Source organism: Lathamus discolor, chromosome 6 (genome assembly GCF_037157495.1).
Source record: "Lathamus discolor isolate bLatDis1 chromosome 6, bLatDis1.hap1, whole genome shotgun sequence".
Lineage (NCBI taxonomy): Eukaryota > Metazoa > Chordata > Aves > Psittaciformes > Psittacidae > Lathamus > Lathamus discolor.
In genome coordinates, this window is record NC_088889.1 from 38,482,623 (window position 1) to 38,509,805 (window position 27,183).

The window sequence follows — 27,183 nt, forward strand, 5'->3', positions numbered from 1 at the left end:
CCATGCAGACGTGTTTGCACAGCCTCCTGTGTGTGTGCAGTGCCTCTACTAGCACCAAAACAAGGCAGCCGTGGCCAACAAGCGGCATTGATTGCGCACAGAGCCCATGCTGGGCCTCTGGGAAGTGGAGTTACGCTACCACCAAGCCATAGCTGTGGTGTAGGAGCCTGAAACTGTCCCCCTGACAGCTCAGCACATCCTTGGCTTGTATCCCAGAGCTGCGTTTCTTCCATTTTTCTTCATGACAGATTGCTCCTGGGGGTCCCCTTGCCTTCACTTCCTATTTCCTGGCAATTTCCTTCTGCCACTCATCAATTTTTGTTATAATCTGAGCATTTGACCGTCTGAGCAGAGGCAATAGTGCATGAGCACTGCCTTGAGCAGGCTCACCGCGCTCCAGCCCCACTCAGCAGACTGAAGGCAGGCCCCAGCATAGCCTGACCACGCTCACAGGGCAGCAGCAAGCCTTAGATGCTGGAGAAGGCTGGCCTGGTCAGGGAGGTGGCGTCATCCCAGAGCCTTGCCACCTCTCCTAGCTAGGTGCAATGGTCTGAGCCCACAGACGTTGAGCTACTGCCCTCAGAAAGCTGAAGCTGTCCTCAGTTAGTTGCCAGTAACTCATTCTCCCGCTCCCCTGCGTTTCTCGCTCCCTGACTCATCCATCCTTGTACTGTATCTCTTGCCTGCTATTACCCCTCCACCTCTGTCACCCCAAGCTCCTCCAGACTCCTGTTTCACAAGGTGTAGGGTCCGGTCCATGGCGAGTATGGGCAAATCAAGAGGCTTGGTGGTGAGACACGAGCTGCTCTGGGCGATGCTGATCAGTGGCTCCAGCTTTAGGAGCTGATGTCCATGCCTTGCTAGAGGGCATTTACAGAGATCAAATGTTTTGTTGGGAGGATATTGAGGGGGCCATAGGGTTATTGAAAAGCAGTTTGAGGGCTCTGTGTGGAGAGACACAAATGGAAATGCTGACCTTGTCTGGAGATCAGAAATGGGCTGCAGAGCTTGGTTTGGCATTAATGAGCTGAGAGCAAAGGAAGGGCCTCTCTGTGGAGGTGCCTGCCCTCAATTTATGCATTTTCTCCCTATTAAAACCATGTCAGTCCCTGGGCACAGCAGCTCCAAATCCCATCTCATTTTGTCATTTGAATGAAGTGTTTGATCTGAGAATTATTATTATTATTGTTTAATGTTTGACTGCTGATAATGCCTTTGGCACTCAGCAGGAGCATATGGGCAAGACAAATCCCTGGCCCAAGGCTTTAGGACCACAATTCCAGCTTCCAGTTAGTCACAAGCCACCAGAATACTGTTCTTAATGAAAAACGATGTGACGCATATGTGGTATGAGTCATTATAATGTTAACTACTGTTACTTCAAGCCTAGACATCACCAGGATCACTTTCCTCCCCAGTGATTCATGTGCCTTATGCATAAGAGTTCAGTCTTCTTTTTTTTTTTTTTTTTGCTTATTAAACCGAAATTCAATATTTTTTTGAGTGTTTAGGGGGCAAAGCCCTTCTGTTCCTGTTTGTCAGGCTGAATTTCCTTAAAATTTCCTCAATTTCCCAGAGGCTTGATACCACGAAGGACGAAAAAAGGAGAAACCCCAAGATCTATGCAAGGAGGTTGCAACAGGAGGCTCCCTTGGTGCAAGGTCCAGTCCTCACCATGGCTGGACCTGGCACAAGGTCCAGCCATGAAGTGGAGGTTGGCCCGTGCACCGCTGGGGCTGAGGGCAGGGGAATGCTGGAGAGTCTCAAGGAGGCTGTAGGATCCTGCACATAGGGATGCATTCCGCTGTGCAAGGACCAAGCGCCGATGGGGAAAGTCCCTGTGGTGCTCACACAGCTGCGCCCTGGTATCTTCTCCCTGTCACTGCCGCCTGCCTTTCATCTGGGGCTTTGGCAATCTTGTAAAGCTTCATTTCCAGCGGCTTTGCCTCCTGCCAATAGCTAAGTCAGGAGGTCCCCAGGGCTCAGACTCTGACGATGCTCCGTCCAGCAGTCAGCCAATTGGAGACCTCCTGTCAAGCAGGTGACTGCCACTGCAGGTAGTCGCTGTCTTTGCTGGTGCTGGACTTAAACCTTCTGCAGCCACATTGTGGCACGGAGGCAGCCTGAGAGCCCCCAGCTGCCTCCATGTCCCCACATGCACGGGCTGGGACACGTCCTCACTCAACATGGGCAGAGCAGGGCAACTCTGAAAACTGAGAAGGAACAGAAAAGAAAGAAGTTAGTGAACCTTTGAGGGAGTGAAGAATTGCAGATCAGGCCCTTAGGGAATTACAGGATTGAACCCTGTTGGCTCAAAGCCGACTGTGGGATACAAGGAGTTCACTCTCTGTCATCTCAAAACATGGCTCGATCCTGCTGTTTTATTCTTGTCCTCCAAGGCCCATGGGACTGGTGGCTGCAGCCTGTAGCAGCAGCAGAAACAGACCTGGTAGCAGGAAGGCTGAATCATGTCCGTCAGCCATTGACCTCACTTCCATCCTGATCAAAGCTGGGCAAGGTTTTCCAGGCAAGCACATGTCACGGGATTCTATTCTTGGGAAGAATTATGTCAAAATGATAGCCTCGGTTTGCGCCCTAAATTCAACATAATAGGATGCAGAAGTGCACAGACAGGTCTGAAACGCTCTGCCTTGGCGCAAACACAGCTACGATTTTTTTACAGCAGAAGCTGGCTGAGCCTTGTTGGTACAGGCTACATGGGAGTGCAGGTTTGGGGTTGTGTGGCTTTTCCCCCTCGATTTTCCTCATAATCTGGAGTCTCTCCTTCAACAGCAATCACAGCTCTGCCATTCAGCGGCACCATCCGAACGCTACATGGTTGCAGAAGCACAGTGCATCAGGGTGGGAGGACTGTACCGGGGTCATCCATGGCAGACACATAGTCCCACCAGCTCTGCTTCGGTGTTTAAGACTGTTATCTTTCATGGCCAGATTTACCACAAGGTTCTGGCTGCAGGCAAAAGCAGCCAAAGCATATGGACCAGCTATTCTGGGTTTAGAGCTGCACTGTTTTGCAAGAGCGATGCAAAGGAGCTAGACAGCACACAGGGTTCCCTTCCCTATCCTGCTCATTCTCCAGATGTCTGCTATTCCCTGAACACATCCCCAGCGTGACATGCATGCAACCATACACACCACCTCCTTCTCCCTCCTTGCTCCCCTTCACATCCTTGTACCTCCCTCACTGTGCCCCTGCTCTCCCAGCCTACACCTTGGCTGGATCCTGTCCAGGAGCATAAGCACTGAAAGGAACATTTGGTATCCAAGAAGATCTCTTTGCCTCATGAATACTTGCCCTTTTCCATGATGATCTCCACATCCCGATGTCCCAAGTGGAACAGGCATCCTAGTGACTGTCCTGGGGGATGGGAGTTTCCTGTACTGTGAGGAGCTGGAGATGCTGCCGCACAATTTAGGCACCCAGCAAGGCTCTCTGTCTGAACCAAGGAAAAGGTCCCACTGAACGGCTATTCACAGCATGTCAACTGAGATCTTAATTACCGCAGAATTCAGGTGCTCTGGACTGCTTTCCAAAGGCACCTGCCTTCCCCATCCATCATCTGCTGAAGAAAAAAGCAGGCAGCCTGAACGCTGCTCCAGCACTGCTGACAAGGGGCAGGAAGAAGAGAGCCCTGCTTTGACATGGCTGCACAAGGCACTCTCAGGGCCATGAGGGCCCGGGGGAAGGTAAGAAGGGACTTCCCCGTGGATCTTTCTGCACTGAAGCGCTTTAGTGCTCAGCCTCCTGAGAAGCCAATGTTTACTGAGAGCGAGGAAAATGGCACTGATCTCATAAGGATGCCATTCACACATATTGCAGACACGGGCTTCTCGGGACCTTTAACTACATGGGAAGTTGGAGACTTTTGTGTTATCAGGTGCTAACAGTATTAGAGACATGACAAAATCTGGTGCTGGGTGCTCTGTCCTGTAAGGGACCTGCAGCTTGCTCCTTGCTTACTGCTGCCTCTTAAACAGCCAGATTTCCTCATGAACACTGAAGAACTTCATTCTGGCTGCAGGGCTTGGCGCTTCACGCTTACAGAAGTCTTTAATTATTTCTTTTACTGTATTTCTCACAATAAATGTTCTGAATCTGTCTCCTAAGTGAAAACCCTCAACTTGTCCATACCAGCTGAGTCACTGCCAGCACGGCACTGTAATATTTTTGTTATTCTCTGTATCCCTCCATGAAAGCAGTCTGACAGCACGTTGGGGGTTTTTTCCTCACCACTGTGCATTAACCAGATGGTTTTCACTCTATTGTCCACAGATACACCCACATCTTCTTTTCCCCCCCTTCATGCTCCTAGTTAATTTAGAAACCACTACTGATTATGAAGCGTTGAAGTTATTCCTTCCAATATGCTTTACCTTCTCCTTGTCCACGCTTAATTTCTTCTCCCATCACACTGTCCAATTAATTAGTTTTGGCTGATCCCTCTGAAGCTTCTCTCTCACCTCTACATTCCACTGATCTGATCATTTTTAACGGCTGCAAAATTTAACCTTAATCTGTTCAGTGCTTCCCCCAATCACCATAAATCGGTACTTCAAATCCCCCCACTTATTTTGCCAGCACAAGGGGCACCAAGTGCCTGATGTCCTCTGGTCCCCCTGATGCAGCCACCTGAGCAGCAATGTCCAGCTATCCCAAGCATGGTTTGTTTCCCTTTAATCGTGTCTCTGCTCTGTGTTTCTGCTTCTTTGAGGATGCTCTGCAGTGGGCTCCTCACCTTTGCAGGGACCTTCCAGTTACAGGGGCTTTAGTAGTTTCTGTCCCCTTCTGGCACAAAATCTTTCCCCTCAGCTCTCCGCTTGCAACTGTTTGGCAGGAGTTCAGGCTTTCGGTCTTGAGCGATCTGGGTTTTTTGGCCGTCAATGAAGTAATGTTACCAAATTTGTCGTTGTGTATTTATCTGTTGCTATGTCTGTAGTTAAATGAAGCATGTGAAGCTCAGGACATATTGGCAAGGACGTTTTAATGTTTAAGAGAACATAATCAAAAAGAAAACCCCACCTTCCTGTGTGAGGCAGCCCTGAAACACAAGCACAGTTTTTTTCTTGTGTATCTTATGTCTATGGCAACATTTTTCCTACTTACATTTTGAAGAGGGGCATCATTGACCTGATATAGAAAGTCCAGCATGATAGTGCACCAGCTAACATTTAATTTAGTTTTCTTCTGCTGGATGGGCTCTTGCCAGAGATATCCCTTTGCAGCTAGGAGCAAAGGAACTTTTCCTTACCCATTTTCTTTTTGTTCATGCCAGTGGATGCATAAATACGACAGGAAGGTTCAGTGTAGTGGGAGGCTCCCTGCATTTTGCCGCACTCCCCTCAGAGTCAGTCCTGTTCCTTCTCCGGGCAGCAAAGTTTCCAGCTGACAGCTATCCGCAGTACCCTGGGGCTGCTTCATCTCTGACTGACTCTTCTAGGTCACGCCACCCTTCTGCCCCATGTCACCTCCCAGGGGCACTGCCCTCTCTAATATGGACTGCATGGCTGCAGTTATAAAAGCAAAGCCCCAGACCACATCCCTTTGTCTGTTTTTTGCCATACCTCTGTAAGCACTGGCATGAATGTATAGTATCTGTGCATGCATACATTTCTCTCAGAGCCACCTGAAGCTGGAGAGACTTTGATTTGGGATGCTAATGTTGCCTTATCATCGTTACAGCAGCAGAAATAGTGCTGTGGCTCTGCTGTTAAGCAGTGTGCCTGTAAAAGGTGGTGAGGGCTAATCCCTGCCCTGCTGATCAGCTGCAGAGCCTGCCTGTTAACTCAGCGTTATGTGCGGGCCCGGTAAAGGATGGAGCAGCTGCCCCAGGCTGATGAACACAGCTGGTGGGGATGGTGCAAGGGGAGGGGTGGTACAGGTGACCATGCACACTGCGCTTACCATGGCACACCTCCATCCACCATCCTCCCTGCTTGCCCACTTGCCTTCTGTCAAGTGCCATGACATAAATCCAAGGTGGCTCTCCAGGCCTCTGCAAGCCACGGATGAAGCTGTTTCATCTGGAGACCAAGCTTTTCTTTCAGACTCCCCGATGGCATAGGGAGAAGGGTTTTCAAGCCCACGTCTTGCTTCCCTTCACCTCCACAGCCCCTTCAGGCTTGCCAAAAGGCTGCCCATGCACGATAAGGCCCTCTTTGTCTCTAACTGGTGCATGCAGGAGGGGCCACTGTAAGTCATCTGCTCCATCTCTCTATCCCAAGGCAGTGTCACTTGCCAAGGATATTTCCAAAGGATGCCTCTAGCCTGGACTGACAGATCTCAGATGATGGAGATGCCAAACCTCCTCTGCTATGTCCCAAGCCCTTTCCTGTCTGTCCCACTGCCTAGGGACATGGGGACTATTCTCTTCTTAGACCCTCTCAAGCTGTGTTGGCTGGGTTTGGCCAAGAGGGACACCTTTTCCCTTGGGATCGCTCTTTCCATAGCAGCAGCTCTGCCCTCTGGCTGCCATTCTGGAAAACAGCCTTCTGGCTGAGGCCTCCAGCCTGTGGGTGGCATTTTGGGATCACATTCTTCCCAGACGTGCTGGGAGATGCCAGCAGCAGGACATGTGGATCACCCATATGGAGGGAAAGCTGGTTCTTTGGGGAATGCAGACACTTTGATCCCGTCCTTAGCCCACATGAGCCAGCCTCTGGTTTTGTGAAAGGATCTTGCTGCTGCTACTGGAAAGATGCACACCTCTTTGGGAGCTGGAGCAGAGGGGAGGCTGCCCCAATGTCTCATCCCCTAGCAAGAGCCACAGGCCCTCTGGGAATGGGATCTTGGGGCCAGCCTGCCCTGGCACATAACCCGTCACCCTTCAGTTCGTTACCTGGAATAAGCTGGGAGGTCTTAGAGACAAGCCTGGCCATCCAGAAAGGAACGTTGTGCTGAGAAGCCTCAGTGTGTTCACGAGGTGGCCCTGGTGTGGGCTCTGAGGAGTGACCACAGGGTGCTGAGGGCAGTGGAAATGAGTGGCAGTGGGACACGCCGGGGTCTGCCTGGTGCAGTCTCTTCTCGGCACAGCAGCACTGGGGACGGGTGAAGGCAGACAGGTCTCTGACCACGCTGAGCAGAAGCCCACTGGACCAGGCTTCAGCTGCAAGTGTATCTGCTGGCAGTTGTCCTGGTGCTGGGGCCAGCCTCTGGGGAAGCACTCGGGGAGGTTAGAGCAAGCGAGAAGACGCTGCAGGGGTCGGGGAGCTGCTGGAGCCTGGGGGAGCAGCACAGGCTCCCTGGGGCATTACCTGCACGGGCGGGGGGCGCGCAGGAATGATGCGGGACCTGCAGTGTTGACTCCCACTGTGCTGGCGTAAATCTGGATTAACTCCACCAACTGGAGTGATGCTCAGGTGTGAGGAGGCAAATCAACATCCCGCCCTGGCAGAAAAATACCCGGCTGAGCCAGCAAACGAGCTGCCTGCCCCTGGGATGCAGCCCCCGGCCGGGCTGCCTGACCCCGCAGCACCGGCAGCGAGAAATCTCATTTAGCCTTTTCCTTTAAACTCTGCTTGCTGCCACCGTGTCTTTCCCTTGCTGGGGGTGTAGCAAGGGCTGTGCCCTGGGAAATGCAGCGAGCAGGAGAGAGAGGCAGGAGTTTCATCTCCGTTATCTAAACCAGCAGGAGAAGAAATCACGTCGGGAGAAGAGGAGCGGTGCTAACGCACAGCTCGCCCCGGCCAGCGAGCCTCAGGAGCTGGTGATTCCGCAGCCAGGCAGCGAGCGCGGGGTCTCTGGGCACGAACGCCGAGTACGGCTGTGCTGCAGCTAGAGGGCTCCGCTGCTGCCGCACACACATCCCGTGTGCTGCCTGGTGCGCTGCCGCACACCCGGGCACCGGCGGGGCTCCGCCGTGCCGCTCCCCGCCGCTGCCGCTGCCCACGGCCGGCCCCGCCGCAGGGCCGCCCGCCCGCCCGGGCCCCGCAGCACAGGCGCTGCCGCCGCCGTCATGCCTGCCGCCGCCGCTGCGCTCCTGCCGCCGGGCCGCCAACTTGGCGGGTGAGCCCCTCCTCGACACGCAGGTAAGGACCCGCGCACCGCTGCGGGATGGGGGCAGCCCCCTCGGAGGAGGGCGGGTGGCTTTCCGGGGCATCCGGTGGTCCCCAGGGGCAGACAGCCCTGCTTCAAGCTCGGATTGGCCTCAGAGGGGTCAGAAAATATGTTGGGGGCTGTAAGGATGAAAAACTGCGACCTGGAGAAACCAGGACTGAGTTACCTGACCGGAGGCTCTGGGGTGGGCGAAATGAAAGGATTTAAGCAAAAGTTTTGGATGCCGGGCATGTCAGAGCAACTGCAATGGCATTTTGGACCCACACAGCCATCGGGGCTCCCACCCGTGGGGCAGCTCAACCACTGACTGAAGTTTGGGGTTGTTTTCCTTCTGCTGAGGAGCTTCAGAGGCTAGCAGCAGCCAGCCCACTGCCATCCCACCCCAAATGTGCATCCCTGGGATGCACCCGGCCAAGGGACCAGTCCGGGGACCTTGGTCAAGAGGGCTATGCTAGTGCGTGAATTGTGCCAATGAAACTCCCCTGGACAGCACCATCTCCTATGGCTCTGGGGACACCCTCCCAGCTTGTGTCTGGAGGAAGAGCTGCACGTTCAGGAGTTTGGAAGGGAAGCACTTTCCATCTCTGCCCAGTGCCTGTTTATAATTCCTTCTCCGAAGCCGCTGCAGGTGTCACAAAAGCGATGGTGCTCTCCCCAGACCCTCTTCTCTGGGCTGCCTGCTTTGCTTCTGAGAAAAACATACCCTGTTCATGAGCTCAGGATCTGCCACCAGCAGAAACCTTTTTACCAGGAGGAAGGTAGCGCTGTGTCAATACCAGGGATAACCAGCGGAGCGGGGTCTGAGCCTGCCTGCAGCACACAAGACAAAAAAAGCCTTGGTCTCTGGGGGATAATAGGTAGTTACTCTGTAGGCTGTCAGGAGGAGGAATTACCGAAGCCAAAATGTAGTGACTGCATTTCTCTGGCAAAAGTTTTTTGTGTCATGAAAATGGCTGGCAGAGCTAAAGCTTTGGGGAGCTGAACCACTTCATTTCAGCTCCCTGAGCCACCATCACAGGCAGGTAATAAACACCAGTATTAAAGAATGAGTAATTTGCTGCAGCTCCTGCACGGTGAATTTGTACAGCAGATCGCTGCTTTCACCTGGTACCCAGCCCCTCCGTGCCCTCAGCCCAGCCTGCAGATGTCACCAGCGCTTGCTGAGGGGTGACCAAGTGCTTGGCAAAAGCTTGCCCGTTAATATCACCCTCTGCCACCTGCAAGCTTGTCGGAGCAAGCCCCAAAGGAGCCAGCCCTGGCTGCCCTGGTAGCCTGGGGCAGAGCAGCCTGTGGGCTGTAGGGAATGGCCCCTGACACAGGCGTGGGCACTTCAGGCCCTCCTAGTTTGGCTGCCCCCTTCCCGGCCCCTCTGTGTGGGATGGGATGTTCTCAGGAGCATCCTTGACCTTGACAGGCAGTCTGAAGGTCTGCCCTTCCTGCCCCCGAGTGCCCCTAGTGCTGCTCCATCTGCGATAGACCGCAGGCACTGATAGACTATGTCCCTTCCCCAAGTCTCTCTTGACCCTTCATCGCCCTCCCTCACATTTAATATCTGTGCTTGGAATTGTTTTCCAGCTGCTCTGCAAGCGTGGTCTCTGAATCAAGCAGGTTTTGTCCCTTTTCTGCCTACTTTCTAAATCCCTCTCCCCGAGCCTGGGACCGCCAGGCACCAGTTGCAGGATGCTGCTCTGCTGCTGCTTTCAGGGGGTAATCTCAGGCAAGGTCTCCAGCCAGTATTTATCTGCAGAATTACAGATAGGTAAGTGATTGACTTTTCTGGCTGAAGGGCCAAGCCACAGCATTAGAGAGGGGGGGGGAAAATCCATTATAGATTTCCTTGACATTGTCTTTCTGTTGCTGCTTCTCTGTCAAGGGAAAAAGGCAGCAAACCAGCCCAAGGGCTTTTCTCAGCCTGGAACAGAAGGCTTCACTGAGCCCCAGCCTTTTCCAGGTATATCACTTGAACCAGCTTCCTTTTGGAGTCAAACACTTTGGGTATCCTTTGAGAACCAGAGCTGGTCACAGGATTTGTCCCCATCTCTGTCTGGAAACTCAACTGTTGGTGTGAAAAATTGGCCAGGGCATGGCTTGGAGATGTGATGCCCCATGCAGCAGCCACACTGGTGCTGCTCCTGAGCTGGGCAGAGGTTTCTCTGCATGTCCTCCCAGCTCCTGGGGCCTCCAAGGAGCAAGATGGAGGGTGCTGGAGCTTGTCCCCATGCAGGGACATGCTGGCAGGGAAGACCCTTGAGCAGGGTGTCCTTACTCAGCCCTTGTGGGGCAACCAGTACTGCTCACACAGAGCAGGGCCACCTCCCGCAACACTGTGATTCCGGACAGGAGCAAGCAGCAGCCTGAGCTCTTTCCCAGGAAAGGCTGATCTAAGTCCAGTGGTGACATGGGCAAGGAAAAGAAAGAGGCCAGGAAGAGAGGGAAAGTGTCCACACAGCACTGGGAGGACCGGCCAAGAGGGCCCCTCAGCAGGGCATGGTCAGGACTTGACAGGGCCATGGGAAAGAAAATGTGGCTTTGTTTTGTAGTATCTCTTTCCATACCATATGGAAGATAATTTAGCATCATCCTCTGCATGGTTCTGGGCCCCTGGGACAGCGGGATGGACAAGAACCATGGGATGGCTGGGGGCAGCTGCTGCTTTTCCTCTTACCATATTCCTGAAGACAGAATCATAGAATGGACTAGGTTGGAAAAGTCCTTTAAGATTATCCAGTCCAACCGTTACCCCAGGACTGCCAAGTCCACCAGTAAACCACGTCACTAAGGGCCTCATCTACACTAGCAGGGACAGTGATTCCACCACTTCCCGGGGAAACCCCTTTGGTGAAAAAGAAAATTCCTAATATCCAATCTAAACCTCCCCTGATGCAGCTTGAGGCCTTTACCTCTTTCCATATCTCTTGTTAGTTGGGAGATCAGCCACCTCCTTTCTCCATCTTCCTTTCAGGCAGTTGTAGAGAGCGACAAGGTCCCCCCTGAGCCTTCTCTTCTCCAGACTAAACAACCCCAGTTCCATCAGCCGTTCCTTATAAGAGGAAGAAATCTCTCCTACATCTCTGGCCAGTGTAAGCTGCTTGTCCTTAAACACAGAGCATGCACGTCCACCCAAGGATTCCATTTCTTTGGCAATAGCAAACATGAAAGAGAGGTTCAACATTTGTTTCGGATTGCACCTATTGACCCGGATAATAATTTAACACCTTGAAGTTTGTCCGACTGCAGACGTTGGCCAGAATGGGAAGAGAGAGATCCACTTATTTGCTGATCCAGGAGATCAGCTTACCGCTGATAACTACAGGCTGTGTTTGGAAACTTATGGTTTGGAAAAGTAAGCTAGAAAGGTGTCATCTCCACAGCGTAAGTTCATTTCTAAAGACAGAGGAGATCACTGGAAAATGAATTAAACATCTGAACCGTAGAGATGCCTTGTGTATCCCCAGGAGAATCAGGCCACAGCAATCAAAGTGGATATAGCCCTGAGCTGAAGGCAGGCAGATGGTGGATAAAATAAACAGGACGGTGGGGAAAGGAGGGTGCTGGCATGCACTAGCCTTCAGGGTGGTTATGAATCATTGGAGTATGGATATGTTTTAAACAGAGACAAATGAGCAGCCCTTAAGAGCCGCTTTACATTGCCAGCTTCGATTGATAGTAGAGGGATTTACAGAGAGATGTGAGGTTGGAGTTAAGTGCTGTGGCTAAACTGCTCTACCAGCAAGCTGCAGCTGCAAAAGGAGGACAACTGTTCCCACAAAGCCTGCTGACAACTGAATGCTACATCCTGCCTCGTCTTGGTGTTGGTCGGTGTGGGTCTCTCACCTAGAAGAAAGCCAGGTCCCATCTAACAGATCACTTCCATGCTGAGTGATAGGCAGTGGCAGGGAGAGCATCCCTGTGGCAGGCTGGGCTGGAAGGCTGAGGAGCACAGGTCTGTTCCAGCACAGGGTATTGCTGCTCCCTGAGGGTGATGCTCACCATGTGCCACCAGACCAGGCAGCCCAGAGTGGTCTGTGGGGAGGGAGCAGTGGGGAGGGTGGGATGCAGGGTCCCATGGCAGCAGCAGCCGTGAAGTGGCAATATTCTGTGGGACTTCATGGCAGGAGAAGAGCCTTGAAGGGTATGGGTGAAGTAGGGCAAGCTGGGAGAAGAGTGTGGAGCCATCTAGGGTACCCACCATGTTCAGCTCAATAATAGGTATAAATAGCAACAGATAAAACCTGATGTGAAACTGAACACTGCAACCATTAGCATAAGAAAATCACCCATGAGCAAAAATTACAATCCACAGGCACGAGTTTCTGTGCATCTTCCAGCAGCAGTGAGAACATCCTGGTAATAAACACATCTTATGGGACCTCTATGAGATCTCCTGTGGGATGCTCGGTGTCTCTTCAGGTACACTAGGCAGGGAGCCTGGTCTTGGCAAGGAACAGGGCTGCATCTGTGTTGGAAGCATTTGCGCTTCCTGGAGCCCATGGCCATTCTAAGTAGGTTTTCTACATTGAGGGTAGGGTGACAATGCTCTTCTCTCCAGACAGCAGCCTTAGGGCATTTCCTTAATGCGGTCCTGAGCTGAGGAAAAGGAGGAGGTTGAAGCCTGGACCAAGTCTGAACTCATGTTTCAACAGGCCAGTGATGTAGATGCTGCAGCAGGCAGGGGAGTTCACCCTCCGCTGACCTTGGGCTGGTATTTTTGGGCCAACATGAGCAGTCAGAGCCCGCAAGCTTCCCAGGCTGTCCTTGCTGGCTGATGCCTCGAAAGGGCTGGAGACATTGAGTAACAGCCCCAGCAGCCTTCCCACTTGAGAGTCATCACCCTGACCTCCACTGCCTCTGAGCACCCCTGCAGGGTTCCCAAACAGGAATGTGAAGAAGCCTCCAATGACAGCTACCAACCAGTTTTGGTTGGCATTATGTGCTCCTTTAAAGATCCTCACTGGGACTTTGTTGTTGACAGCACTGCAGGGCTGAGGGCTGTTAGGTTGCAAATCCAGCAGGAGAACCCCGAGGCTGAGAGGGCTGCGCCAGCGTGGCTGTTGTCCATCTCTGATCCTGTCTTGGACCCCGCACAACACTGCTGTCCAGGTCACTCCTCCGGCACCGGGGCAGCCCCGGGAGCAGCCCCTCTTGTCACCTACTCTCCTCCCTGCTCCCACGTTCCCAGGAGCCCCACACCCAGGACAGCCTGCGGAAACTTCTGACAGCCACCTTATTTACTTGCTTGCATCTCCAGCTAAAAAAAGGGTGCTGAGAGAGTCCAAAGCTGCTAATTATACACCTAGCCACCCACACAACCATGTGTTACTGCCGTCCCTCTCTACGCTTCCTCCCTGATAGCCCGGTGAAGCCTTTCCCTCTCCCTTGCATGAGGGGTGCATCCCAGCGGGGGACGTCCCGTGGCCGCATCCCTGCCTGTGAGCTCCGACTCCTGGCAGGCGCTGTGCTCACACCAGCCGAGGGAACGCCAGCGGTGGGATGTGATGCGGTGTAGCCGTAGCCGAGGGTCTGCTCAGACGGGCGCTGCCCCAGGCGCTGCCTGCGGAGGCCCCGCGGTGCTGCGGGCGCTCGGCCCCGGGCGGCCGGTGGAGGCCGGGGGTGGCCGGGGCCGCGGGCGGTGCTGCGCGGCGCGGCGGCCGGAGCGGCAGCGGCGGTGCGTGGAGTGCCTGGGACATCTAGCGGCCACCGCTCCGGGTGCCGAGCCCCGCCGGATGGGTGCTGGGATGGGGAACACGGTGGCAGCGGAGCACGGTGCCAGCCCCGCAGCCCCTGGTGCCACGGCGGCAGGCAGCCCATGTGCAGGCACTCCTGGCTGGAGCGGAGCGTTTCGACCACCGTCTTTCCAGGGTTCGGAGGCGACGGAGCTCACGTTGCTCCACTGCTGATGCTCACGGGCAGCGTGTTAGCTTGCTACCACTGGGGCTGCGGACGGGGCGGCGGGGAGCCCGCAGCCCTGCTGAGCCCCTGGCACGGCTCCTCCAGAAGCAGCACTGCTCTTTCCTGCTAGCCCCTGGAATGGATTTGCCGTTTCTTACCATTAGGAGGAATGCCTCAGCTTTGAGCACGGCTGGGTCGAAACACTGCTGCAGAGAAACATTTTTATCAGAGAGAATAAAGACTCGATTTCCACCTGGAAATTGCCCAATTTTACTTGCGAACCTTGAAAAGCAGCCTATCGCATCCCACTTCTCAGGGCAATTTAGTCTCTGTTGGAGTCAGGAGGCCATTGGTGAGGCACTGACTTTCTACATGTCAGGAGATCAGAAGAAGCGCTTTATTCTCTCCTTTCCAGCTCCATCAAACCAGCTGCATTTAAGTTGTGAACTAGATGCTCTACATTATGAGTGCCTCAATTATCATTCCTCTATTCCGTCGTCCATGCACCCTGTGTCACCTTCTTCATTCCCTCCTGGTCTTCACCAACTCTTCCTCCTCCAGCAGCTCTACAGTCTCTTTCTTCTCCATCCCAGTGGCCCGGGGACCGGTTCTCTGTGCCCTCTTTCCCACCATCTCTCTTCTCACTGCTGTCCCTACCGTGCCCCTTTGCTTCTCTGGGTACAACCTCAGCCAGCCCCATGGGGCTGTCGTGCCCCACTGCCCTCCCCTCCTGCCCCATGCTGACAGCTGCCTCCCCTGCATCACTCCCCTGTCCATTCCAGCCTGCTGGCCGCCTCACCTGGTGCTCCTGCCACAACAGCCTTTCCCAGGGCTGGTGAAGGCTTCATTACACCCCAGCGTGAACAGCCCCCCACTCTGCATTCTAGTGCTGCACCGGAGGCAGGAGCAGCGGTACGGAGGTGGGCAGCCACAGGAGGGCTTGCCTGTTGGCTGGAGCATGACCCCTTTCCACAGCCATGTCTGCGGGGCTGATGAAAGCGTTTCCTTGTCCCTTGAGCTGTGCTTCACCCTGCAGGGCTCAGGGCTGGATCATAGCAAGTATGTGTCGACTGTGCTGGCTTCTATGGCTGAGAGGGCTTGGTCTGCCCCTGCCAGACACGTTGTCCACAAGCTCTCACAGCCCTTCCTTCATCCCCATATTCCCTCTCCAAGATGCCAACTTTTCCTCACTGTGGTGCTCTGCCTCTGCTTCTTGGCAGCCCTTGTGAGCTGGTATCCTCTTGGGCAGAATCGCAAGCTTGGATGTCCAGAGGCAGAGCTACTGTGCCCTGGCAGGACTTGGACCTCTGCCTAGAAGTCCCAAAGCACCTCCTTTGAGCTTCCAGTAAAGCCTGGGCTTTAGGAAGGGTGCTGTACCTAGCCTTGATCCTGCTTCCCATCAGCCAGGTCAGCAACAGCTATTCACACTCTCCTGCCCTCAGACCAGGCAGGGCATGGCAACACAGTGGGGCCATGCTTCCTGAGGGCGCCCACCCCTCCGGGTGCTGTCCTGAAGGGGAAAGCCAGGGTGGGCTAACCTTCCCACTTGGAAGTCTGGGTACATGCAATGCAGTCAGAAACTGCTAATGAGCCCGGGAAGCGAGGCAGAGTGTTTGCTTGACAGGGCAATTAAGTGATGATTGATTCCTGGAACAACTACTCAATTCATCATTAACTGGGCTTATCACAGCTGGCATCTGTGCTAAGGGTCCCTCTGAGGACTGTCCCAGGGGATGTGGTGTGGAGGTGAGATCCCTTTAACATAAAGCTAAATCTGCTGTGTTTTATTTCCATGCCTTATTTTGGCTCCTTTATCCAGGAAGCTTCTTGAGACACTGAGAGCACAGTTGTGCATTTCCCACTCCGCTGGGGACTGCTGTAGCTGGCCTGGGGAGGTGGGGGGCCCTGCCCCACTGGGTGGTTATGGGAGCAGCAGTGCAGCAGGGGCGGCAGGTTATTACATAGCCGGCACGTTAGTCTTGGTGGTAGGGCTGCAGCGATAGTGCAGCTCAATCAGGGCACTGGAATCTGCCTCCTCCCAGATGTGCCCTCCCCACGGCCTCACTCTGTGCATGTATACATGTAGGTGTGCATCCTCCCTGTGCACCTAACAGCATCCCGCCTCTGCTACCTCCTGCCAGTGCTGCCCAGACTAGCCCCGTGGGGCTGACGGATACTCATACTATCCAGTTGTGCTAGTAATGAGGACAGAAAATGACCACTCTTTGCCAATTTTGTCTTTTGCGGCTTCCCTGCTTTCATCTGCTAGCTTCATTTCTCTTCCCCCAAGCCTGGTTATTACCAAGCGTACTTTATTACCAGGCTTACTTTATTAAGTTCCTGTGTGGCTACATTTACTGTAGGATCCAGATAATCAAGATGGGGTCTGCAGACTCTGCAGGGCTGGTTTGGCTCTGTCCTTCCCTGCACATGTGCATGTTGGGCTGATCGGTGCCCTCCCTGCCATTCCCTTTCTAATATCATCTCTAGAGGTTTGACAGCCCTCATCTCCACCTGCAAACCCGGATTGTTCAGTGCACACAAGCACACATGCTTCCACATATGGGCACAGCCTCTATGCAATGCAGTGATCTTGGTGACTAGGGAGTGGGAAGCATCTCTAACCCCTCCAATACTGGGACTTTTCACATCAGTTATCAGAGAGAGAGGTTTCAGCCTGGCTGCTTTCCAGCAGGGCTGAGTACACTGCCGCAGGCATGCTGTGATGCTGTGCTGGCCCTCAGCATCTCCTCCCCACTGCTGACAAATACTAGCACCTGAACTGGGTGCTAGGGCTGCATTTGGTGGTCTCTTTGCTTATTTGAGAAGCGCGGTGAGACCTCCTTCTGCACTCTCCACTTGCATTTGCAGCCCATCCTACTCCCATGGAGAGCACAGTACTCAGCTCCCAAGAGTGGAAGGCAGCAAGGAAAAGAGAGGTTAGTACAGGTAAATCTTTTACAATCCCAGAGGGTACAGGACTTGCATGGACTACAGTGTTCTAGCTGTAGCCCTGCCCTGTCAATGCTTTGTGCAGTGCAGCAACCTCTGAGGTCCTGGCCTTGCTCTAGGGACAGCTCCAGGGCAGTCTGAGGACCAGAGAGGTTTGGCTGTTCCTGCTTCGCTGAGGCAAAGCCGTCAGCGCTGTTCACCCCACATTCACAGAGACATCCCCATGCTTCAGAAGCATTTTCCTTCTGTTTCTTTTACTGCTCACACTGTTACTCTTCCAAAGTGTGTACACCCTGGGATATTTGATACCTGCAAGCTTTCCCTGCCTTTTACCCCTAGCCCATGTCAGCCAGCCATCTCCCACTAGCCAGCCCTTCTATCATCCTTTGGGATGCCCAAAGTCAGCAGAGTCCATATCCAGCCGCAGTCCAGCTGCATACACGCACTCTTGCCACCCTGGTCCATGACACCTGCCACCTCCCAAGCTGCTTTTTAGGTGTTCAGTTTCTGCTGACTCCTTTCCCTTCTTTCCCTCCACCATACTCGGTGTTTCCCAGCACTCGCAGCTGTGAGCACATGGCTTTTGCTGCACTGCTCTTCCCCTGTTCTAACCCACTGACAAAGCCTGAAGTGACAGAGCCGCAACCTCCGTGCAGGCAGCACCCGCTGCCCGGTGGCCAGCAGCCTGCCCGCAGCCCCTGTGCTGCTGCTTCTCTAGTGCTTCTGTAGCCGGCTCCCTCTGGGAGCTCCCAGCAAGATCCCATCCCTCCCTGCCCGAGCTTGCTGCCAGAAGCACTGCTTGAGATGAGGTGTAGATGCCCTACCGAAACTGCCAGCTTTCTCTTGCTAGACTGGGGCTCCTGCTCCTGCTGGGGCGCTGCTCTCAAATGATGCTCAGTGACTGGCCTCTCCCTACTGCTTTGCTAAAAAGCAAGATGTTTTACTGGAAATCTAACCTGCGCGTTGAGGTAAGCGGAGAAGAGGTTTGTGCTTTTGTTGCCTGTAAACCAGGATGAAGCTTCGAGCTTCCCTGGGTCTGTGCAGGAAATCAAACCGTCTGTGCTGCAAAACGCATCTCCCTTCAATGTTTTGAAAATACTTCGCGGCCATCTGCTGCACAAGCCATTACCGGCTTTATTAGTGAGGTGGGAGACTGCAGGAAGCAGGGAATGATCCTGGGCAGGGAAAAGCAGAGAGCACTCACCAAGACGTGGAGAGTTCCAGCAGCGCCAGAGTGGTTTTGAGTGGCTCCCTCTTTCTGAGGAGCCTTCCAAAATGTGGCAACTGCTTCCAGAGAAAGCTCATCAACAGGACCATTTAAAATCAGGCATGGCAGTCAAACTGCGACAGGGCAGAGCCTGGCCAAGAGGTCGGGACCACTTGGGTTTTCACTGCCTGGAGCCTTCAACTCCAATTCCTTTTTTTATGCTTTCTTTCCGAGGACAGATTTAAAGCCAAAGTGATGTGCTTTCTACCAGAAAGCCTAGTGCACCTCAGGGAACCCTATAGCAGGGGAAAGCATGTCTCTGCTACACAGCATCCTGCAGAGGAGGCAGTGACGGAGGTCTCTGAGGAGGACAGGAACATTTGGGGTTGCAAAGCAATAAGTTGGCACAGTCTAAGAGCTGGGAATGTGCCAGAGAGCAGCTGTAAAACACGGGGCTCAGGTACTGAAGAGTGCAAAGTAATTGTTTCTCTCTCCTGGGGAATGCTGATATTTCACTACGCATCTTCTTTGTGCCAAGGTGCGTTGGGAAGCCAAAATAGGAAACGCTCCTCTGAAGAAAAGCAGTCGGAATATTTCATCTCAGGAATATTTCATCTCTGAAATCTTCATGGAAAGAAAGAAAAGAAAAAAAGGCAGCACAAGGTTTCAGTGCTCTGAAATGGAGGAAGGGAGAGGGGTTGAGTTTCCCAGAGGAAGGAAGAAGCCCGGGTTGACATTTGTAGCTGAGGATCCCATTTGGACTTGGCATTTTCTGAAGCTGGTGGCCCACAGCCAGGGCTGCACAGCTGCAGCTGTACCAGGAATGGATCTAGTTCAAGCAGGGCTCTGATGCGGTGGGTCATTTACTTAAATTGTCATGATTTCAATGCGGACCAAACCCCGTGAGGTCTCCCCGTTAACCTTTGCACCCCTCTGTTCCTCTGCATGGCTGCCTGCGCATCCAGTGACCCCCACCCCACACTAAACACTGCCTCCATGTCCTCACAGCAGCCTTCTGGCTTCCCTCGACAGCTTGCTGCTCTTGCCCTGGCCCCAGCTCACCTTGGAAAAGCCCTAGAAAGCCTCCCATGTACCTGAAAGCCATTAGGTGCATGTGCAGTGCCTGAAGGGCTCTAATTCACCATGCGACCCTCTGCTTTAGGAAGTCAGGGTTGCCACTCAAGTGTCTGTCAGCCTCTTATCTACTTCTGAGCTGTCTGTTAGGCTCTGCCACAGCACACATTATGAACCAGCAGAAAAGATGTAGTAGGTCCTTTCCTGTCAGGCTGCACGTGGCCGTCTCAAGATGCATTATAGATACAGCAAATTCTCATCTTAATCCAGCCTGAATCAGATCATCCTGTTGCAGGGCTGCCTCCTTATCTTCCTACCAGCTGGGGAGAGATGAAGAGATGCTCAGTTTGCCGAGATAGCATTCAAGCTGTGGAGACGTGGGGAGGGCTCTTGTTTTTTCCAGCATTGCCAAATCTTTCTGTTCCCACTAGTCTCATCTTGACATCAGCTCTGCATGGGCAAGAGGCTTTTCTGCTCCCTCTCCCATTTCATGCTGAAATAAGAACTCCCCCTCCCACTTTCTTTGCTCCCACAGGATTTCTCCCCCACTACTACCGGCAGCATGGAGAGCGTGCGGGAGCTCCAAAACCCACTCTTGGCCAAGGCCAATGGGCACCTGCACAGCAGCTATTCTTACCACCAGCATCACAGCCAGGACTACCCCAGCCATCGCTGCCAAGGGAAACTGTATTCCTACATCTTCCAAAACACTGGTGGTGCCAGGACTCACCAGCTGCTGGATGCCAGTTCCCTGCAGCTGGCCGTTGAAGCCTTGTACGGCCCCAGTTTCATCCTCGTGAAGGATGAGACCACTCTTAAAGCCAAGGACAGCAAGATGGAGAGCTGCGAGACCACCTTTACAGAAAGCAAAGAGGCTCCAGCTGAAGCTCCTGACGTGCACGAGGCACAAGGGTCCTGCCTGGTGGAGAGCGACATCCGCATCCAAACCGTGTCCTATGAGGTGGAGGAAGAGGAGCTCCAGGAGTACGAGGTGAGCTTTGCCAGCTGGGGTGGCACCAAACTGCTCCTTTGCTAATGCTGGCCACTGGCCCAAATTCTTGGTCATTTATTCTCCCTTCTTTCCCCAGAGCTTTCCCCCTAGACCCTACTATCTCTTGCATCACCACCTCTCCCTCTGTACCCAATATTTCTTCTTTCTCCTTATTATTTCTGCTCCCTTCTCACCGCAGACCTCAGAAGGAGGTCAGCTTCCCTGAGGGCAGCCTGGCTGCATGCCCACTGGGAGCAAAGGGGACGTGGGGCCGTCTCTGGGGGACCCTTGGGATATGGGGACTTTTTGACAAGGGCAGCCTGCAGCTGCTGTGGCACTCAGTCTAAGGGAAAATAACAACCCTTGCATAACAGCAAAATTCACATGCTTGATGGCAGCAGCCGAGAGAAAGCTGTATATGTAAAGACCAGATGAATCTTGCAAAGGAAGAATGAGAGCTGACAAAGCAGCCTCACGCTGTGCTCTGTGCCCCATCATGGCTTGAGTGGCAGTGCAGAGGCTGGGAACATCATCCAGGACCTTGAGAGGTGGGAGCAGGTCCCCAGAGCCTGCTGGAGCTGACGTGTGATGACCCAGCACAGCTCCACTGTTTTCAGTGCCAGTGGTTTGGCCTTTTCAGACGGCAGCAAGGGTGTCTGCACTTCTGTGTGCCTTCCCCACCGACACACATCACTTCCAGGCCGGTCTGTGGCTGATGGAGCAGTGCCACAGGAGGGCTGACCGCAGCTGCCCTGAGCAATGCGCTTGCTAAGGGGATGGGATGTGTCGTCCCTGTGAGGGAGGCTCCAATCCAACTGTGTTCCCTCACTTGCTAAATTAGCTTTGCGGTGTATCGATCTCCTAGTCCCTAATGGGGATAAGGCACTTTGTTTGAGTTTGTTTAACCTAACAAACAGCCAGCTCTGCCAAAGCTGAAGATATTTCAGTTTAAGACTATCTATCTACCTCCCAGGGAAATCCCAGACCCCCATTTGCTCTGGCAGGGAGTGAAAAATCCACTCTGCTCCTGGATTTGCTGAGCTACATGTTTTCTCACCAAACCAGGCTCAAAGATTTGTGAAACTTGCTCCTTGAGTTTGCAGGTGGGAAACAGATGAGAATATGTGATGGGGCCAGGAGAGATCAGGAGAGGGGCTGAGACAGCCTGCAGGGCAGCACGGGGAGATGGGCACATGCTGAACCCATCCGGTTTTGCAGAGCGACTCCTCCAGTGACAGCGAAAGTGAGGACCATTTCCTGATGCTTCCGCCACGCGACCACCTGGGCTTGGCCCTCTTCTCCATGCTGTGCTGCTTCTGGCCCTTGGGGATTGCTGCCTTCTACTTCTCACAAGGGGTAAGAGATCTTTCCGCTTGCCTGCATGCAGTGAGTGCTGGAGCAAGGGCCCTGCAAGGCACAGCAGCCCTGGGGGGCTTTTCCTTTGGGTCTTTTGGGTGTTCTTTGGGATTCCCTTGGACCCAGGTTCTCACCCTCCAGCTAGGCTCAGGAAAATGGCATTTTCCCACCTATCTCCCATTCTGCAACAGCGCAGAGATCATATACCATGACCCAGTACAAGGCAGCCCATGCCCTGGGAGTCAGGCTGCTCTGGAGCCTGGACACGAAAGGGAGCCTGATGTCCATATCACAGCACAGCTCCTCTATTGCTCTTGTTTCTGACATGCATTGGCTAAGCTGTGTGAGCCAAGGCCAGGCTGGCAGAGGCTGAAGAGGGTGGTGGCCTTTGAACTGCACCAGCTCAGAGAAGCTGCTGCCTTCTTGAGGGCTTATCCCAGAGCCTGGGCTCACTTACATTACTGTTGACCCAGAATAATTCATGCAGAGCCAGAGGATTTACTCAGTGTTTGCATAGATGATGCTGTACCAAGAATAGATGGGGGAAGGCATTAAGAAGTTAAATCAAGAGGATAGAGACAGAGATGGAAAAGTATATAACTTGAGTACCTGGCACAGAGGCGGTGAGAGGCAGGGCAAGCTTTAAATGGAGTGGCTGATTTCACATTTTTACGTGGTGCAGGGTAGCACAGTGCACTCTCCACGTGACGATGTACTTGGTGCTATTTCTTGGTAGTTACAGCTCCAGCTGCTGTAACTACCACTTTGTTCACTCACTGAGGCAAGGATCATCTCTTTACTCAGCGCCTGTGCACAGTGAGTGCCCTGATCTCCGCACGGCAACTCAAACACACATAGTAGGCCATACCAAGAGTAACTCTGAACGTGCCCATGGCACTCAGGGAAGCTGGAAGTTGCCGGCCCAGAGAGCCAACACCCACATCTGTCTCCATTTCTGGCTCCATAAGCCCTTCCCTGGCAAACAGGCTTCAACTGAAAACCCCATGCAGGGAAAATCAAGTTGCAGCACAGCCAGACTGATGTGCCGTGCTTTCTGGAGTCAGCTCCCTGAGACTAGGCAGCACTTGCTATATGTCTGTGTCAGATATATTGGTATCTAGACAGTATCGCACAGCCATCACCCCAGGTACCGACCCTTTGTCTGGTCTTAAGAGGGTCCAGCCATCCACTGACAGCTCTGATTGAGCACCTGGAAGGCTGGGGCTTTCAAACAAACAGCCAAAGCCCACACTTCCCACGAAGGCAAAATCCAGAGGAAAATGTGGATGGACAACTTGCTGTCTGTCACCAGCCTTCAAGGGACGCAATGGCTGGGGAAGGGGGGGGTTAACTCAGTAGTGAAATAACTGCACACAGGTTAAAAGGCCAGGCTGGTACTGCTGTGAGCAATGAGCATTTCTTCTCCTTCCAGACCAGCAAGGCTGTCTCCAAAGGAGATTTCCACCTGGCCAGTTCAGCTTCCCGCCGAGCTCTCTTCCTCGCCGCGCTCTCCATAACCATTGGCACAGGAGTGTACATCGGGGTGGTGGTAGCGCTGATCGCTTATCTCTCCAAAGGGGGCCACGTATAGCTGCCATCTGCACGTCAGCACTGTCCCCAGCCGCCGGCCCCTGGGATGGAGCCTTCCTGTGGAGCACAGGGCGCCAGTGCCTGCAAAGGCTGCTTGCACAGCAGGACCCCAGCTTGGATGCCCTATGCAAGCTCTTTCCCCTTTCAGAAGAACAGCAGACCCCCATTCTCGCTGAGGCTGTGAGGTGTAACCATCTAACAACAGGGAATTGGGCACCAGCCTGGCTGCGGGGACCAGGAAGAGCACATTTTCCAGATGAAAGACAAGACAGGCCATGGCTTCTCCTCCCAGCCCCACAGTCGGGAGATCCACCCCTGGTGCTCAGGCTTGGCCCATGAAGGGGGCACACAGGGAGGAGAAGGAATATGGTGCCAGGAAATGACCACTCTTTCTTCTGGGAGGCCAGGGTGCTGGGGAGGGGGGTCTCCAGACTTCTGTGATGGGGACAACATTCTCATGTCAGTGCCACAGGGCGGCACCTGCCTCCCAGCTGCAGCCAAGTAGGAGGGCATATCACGGTCATGACCAAAAGACATGCTCTTCACATCCCTCTGCAGACAGACCCCTGGTCCACAGGAGAACATTCCAGCCGCTGGCTCATCCCAGACCAGAAACAAGGAGGAAGGCAGGCTGGTGGCTGCACACCATCACTCCCATTGTTGGAATAAGCTGGCAGAGACAGCAAGGTTTCCTCCATGTTAATAGTGACTATAATGATAGTTGCAAGTCAGAGCCCCTGTAAGGTCACTGTCCCACAGTGCTGGGCCCTGAAGATACTTGTAAATGGCAATTTCTACCCAAGAAGAGACCTGGGAGGGGTGGGGGCCTGAAGGACTCCACTCTTGACACTAGATCAGGGCCTTGCATATCAAGACGAATGGAAAGAAAAGGCCAACAAGACACACAGAGCCTAGGGTGGGAATGCTGTTTGCAAGGGAATGAGGTCCAAAGGATGAAAACTTGGAGGGAGCCCAGAACACAGGGTCTGACCCAAAACCACTTCTTCCCATGCCTCGGAGAGGGGTATCTCCATCCTTCCAAAAGCCTCTGCTGACAAGGAAGTCCCACGCATCCCCACTTACATCTCACTTTTGCTAATTTGTGTATTGTCAGCGACAGTCAGGTGCTTTGGAGGTGGGTGTGATGGCAATGACTGCCTCAGGGGGCTGGTGTTAAAAGGCCCTGCCTCACCCCTGCTCTGCAGCATCCACCTTGATGCTCCCTTCCTGCTCCCTCCTTCCCCGGTGTGCAGAGGGCTGCAGGCAGACTCTGGGTGCCCATCACCCCCTTCCTGGGGTTTCTGGGCAGGCTGCAGCTTCAAGAGATGCAGCATGTTCTCCAGCTGGGTGCCATTCAAATGTACATTTCATCTTTAAGAAGCATGTTAATGTCTGCGATGCTGTTGTACTTGAGCCATAAAAGAGAGAAGTGCATCAGAGACCTGTGCAGAAGCTGGTCTGAAAGTCCTCGTTATGTTTTATAACATGGAAGAGCTAATAAAAAAAGCAGGAGAAAAGACCGTGTTTGTAAGGACATGGAGCTGGCTAGTGAAGAGGTGAGCTTTGCGGGAGTGCTGAGCTCATTTAAACCTGAAGGTTTTTATGCAGTTCCTGAAGGAAGTTATAATCCAGCTGGTGTCTGGGCGACTCGGAGGGAGTTGTACTGCGATGCAGATCACAGCAAGCAGCTAGTGTTGGAAGCGGGATGTTGATGTAGGCTTTTTGCCATGCATGGACAGACAAGAATTAAGGAGAGAGAGAGAGGGAGAGCATCACGTATGTTCTGTGTAGTAGAAGCACAAAATAAAATGTGCTCAAAGGGGGGCAGAAGGACACGAACATGAGGAGGGAATAAGCAGGTCTTACTTCTGATGGCGGACAGTGGGAGACAGAATTTGCAGGGAAGGACTGAGGTGTCCAGAAGAGATGAGATAGCTTAGAGAGGAGAGGGGAGGGGCACCCGCACCCAGCAGCTAAGGGATGGTTTTCATTGCTGTCTCCTGCATGTGCCTTCCTGGGCATCCATCCCCCAGATAACAGAACAGGACAGATGTCTGTGGGTGCCCATGTGACAACCCCCCCCTCAGTGCCATCTCAGCTAAAGCCCTCCCTGTCTCTCCCCACCAAGTACACAACCACTGGGGCTGCTGGACCAGAATCAGCAATAACAAACTGTGTTTGCCTCTGACTCTGTGATTCTGCCAGCTGGTTCCCTTCAGAGGCTGCCATGGCCGGGGGGTGGGCAGCAGCCATGTGGGCACCTCATCCCTCTGCACCCCAGCCCACCTCTTTGTATCTAATTGGAGACACACAGGGAAAGACTGTTGGGCTAAAGGGCCAACAGAATTAAAGTGTTTTCCACTAATAGCCTGAATCTCTAATGATCTTGTCAAACGGGGCGGGGGGAGAAGGGGCTGTGCCAGAGCATCTCTAAGGGGGCATTATGCAAATGGAGAAATTAGTTGGAAACAGCCTGAAGGGAAACATGTGGAAATCTAAATCCGAGGACCAGCATGGAGACTGCTGCTGAATAACTCATTATAGACTCACAGCGTCTGCTGCAGCCGCCTGAGCAGAAGGGAGGGAAGCACAACGGCAACAAGGCACAGCAGTCAGGGAAGCTCCAAAAACTTGATTGGGCTTAAAAAAATGCAAGATGTTGAACTAAACCCTACCAGTGGATGTGGAAGAAGTGACTCTTCACCACTTCTCTCCTGTCCTGCCAGAAGAGGGGTCTCTGTCCAACTCAGGGTCCACCAGCATCACAGCAGTGCTCCATTATGGTCTTGATCACACAGGGGGCACTGGGATGTTTTGGGTGAAGGATAGCTAGCCTCCAGTCCTGGCCTGACAACATGTCTAGCCCAGAAAGAAGGGAGTGCAGGGAGCCTGGCAGGTCGCAGCTGTGGGAGGGGATGTGAAAGGCAGGGAGAGCAGAGATGGTCTGTGGTGATGGAGCAGGATTCCTGGTGGCTGGAGAGGGAGGATTTGTGGTTCTCTGAGCTGGCAGTACAGTGAGATTGGTTAAATTGTGATGTTTTAAAAGCACATACACCTCAGCCTGCTGTCCTTGCCCGCACTGTGGAGCTGTCTAAAACATAGTCACAAGAGATGCTGAAGAGTCCCTGTATACATCAGAACAAGACCCACCCCCCCTTCCACTCATGAGTAATTCGTTACCCATAATTTACAACTGAGCTCCCCACCAGCTGGCTACAGGTGCCTGCCACTGTGAATGCAGGTGCTGTCTGGCACAGACACAGTCCTGCAACCCTCTGGCCCCAGCAACCCCATCCCATCGCCCTCCTGTCCACTGCTCCCCAAATGCCCCTGCCCTGCCCCTGTTGCGCCACCAACTCCCCCAGCCCTTGCCCTAAGCTGGTGACGCCAAGAGACAGACACAGAAACTCAACAGAAAGCCCATCCCCTGCCCCGCTCCCTGTGCCCATGCACAAACGCTCCTTTCTTGTGCTCACATGCTGGGCAGTTTTGGGGTTGCAAGAAGTGCCAGGTGTCCCAGATGCCTGCCTTGTATGGAGGACAAGACCTTGGGGACCAAGCCAGTCCTGCTCCCTGTGACTAGCGGAACATCCCCTCCTTGCATCCCTGGCCCTGGAGATGCTCCTCACTCAGCCAGGAGCAAAAAGCTTCATGGTTTGAGGTGTGATGGGCTTTGGTTTCCTTTCCCAGCGGTGAAAAACTTGTCATCTTCCAGCTTGGGCTCCTTCCGTAACCTCCGCAATGTCCAGGTGAGCACTTCCCGGCGGGCCTTTCTCTTCAGGATCAGCTAAGGACAGGGTGGACAGAGACTGTGCCAGGGCAGGGCTGGCCTTTGCATCCTGCTTCCTTCTGGGATGCAGCCAGGAAGAAAGCTGCTGAGGAAAAAAGCACCAGCAGCTCAGTGCAGATCTGAGCAACCAACGCATCTGAGCCTGCTATCCCCCAGCGCCGCTTGCACTGCTCACCCCTTGGCAAGCGCTGCGCCATGCTGAAACCCCAGCTGCTGGCTACTGACGGGGGCCGGGGATCCGTGAGGAGGGATGCTGGGAT

The 27,183-nt window shown here is 53.6% G+C and overlaps 1 protein-coding gene across 1 annotated transcript; it reads left to right on the forward strand.

Annotated features, from left to right (window-relative positions):
- Positions 1–7,971: 7,971 nt before the first annotated feature.
- On the forward strand, positions 7,972–25,236 carry SYNDIG1L (synapse differentiation inducing 1 like). Its single transcript, XM_065685166.1, has 4 exons — positions 7,972–8,046; positions 19,732–20,187; positions 21,406–21,543; positions 22,976–25,236. Exons 2-4 carry the CDS (start codon positions 19,759–19,761, stop codon positions 23,132–23,134), a joined length of 726 nt encoding a protein of 241 aa, XP_065541238.1. The 5' UTR covers positions 7,972–8,046; positions 19,732–19,758; the 3' UTR covers positions 23,135–25,236.
- The last annotated feature ends 1,947 nt before the right edge of the window (positions 25,237–27,183 follow it).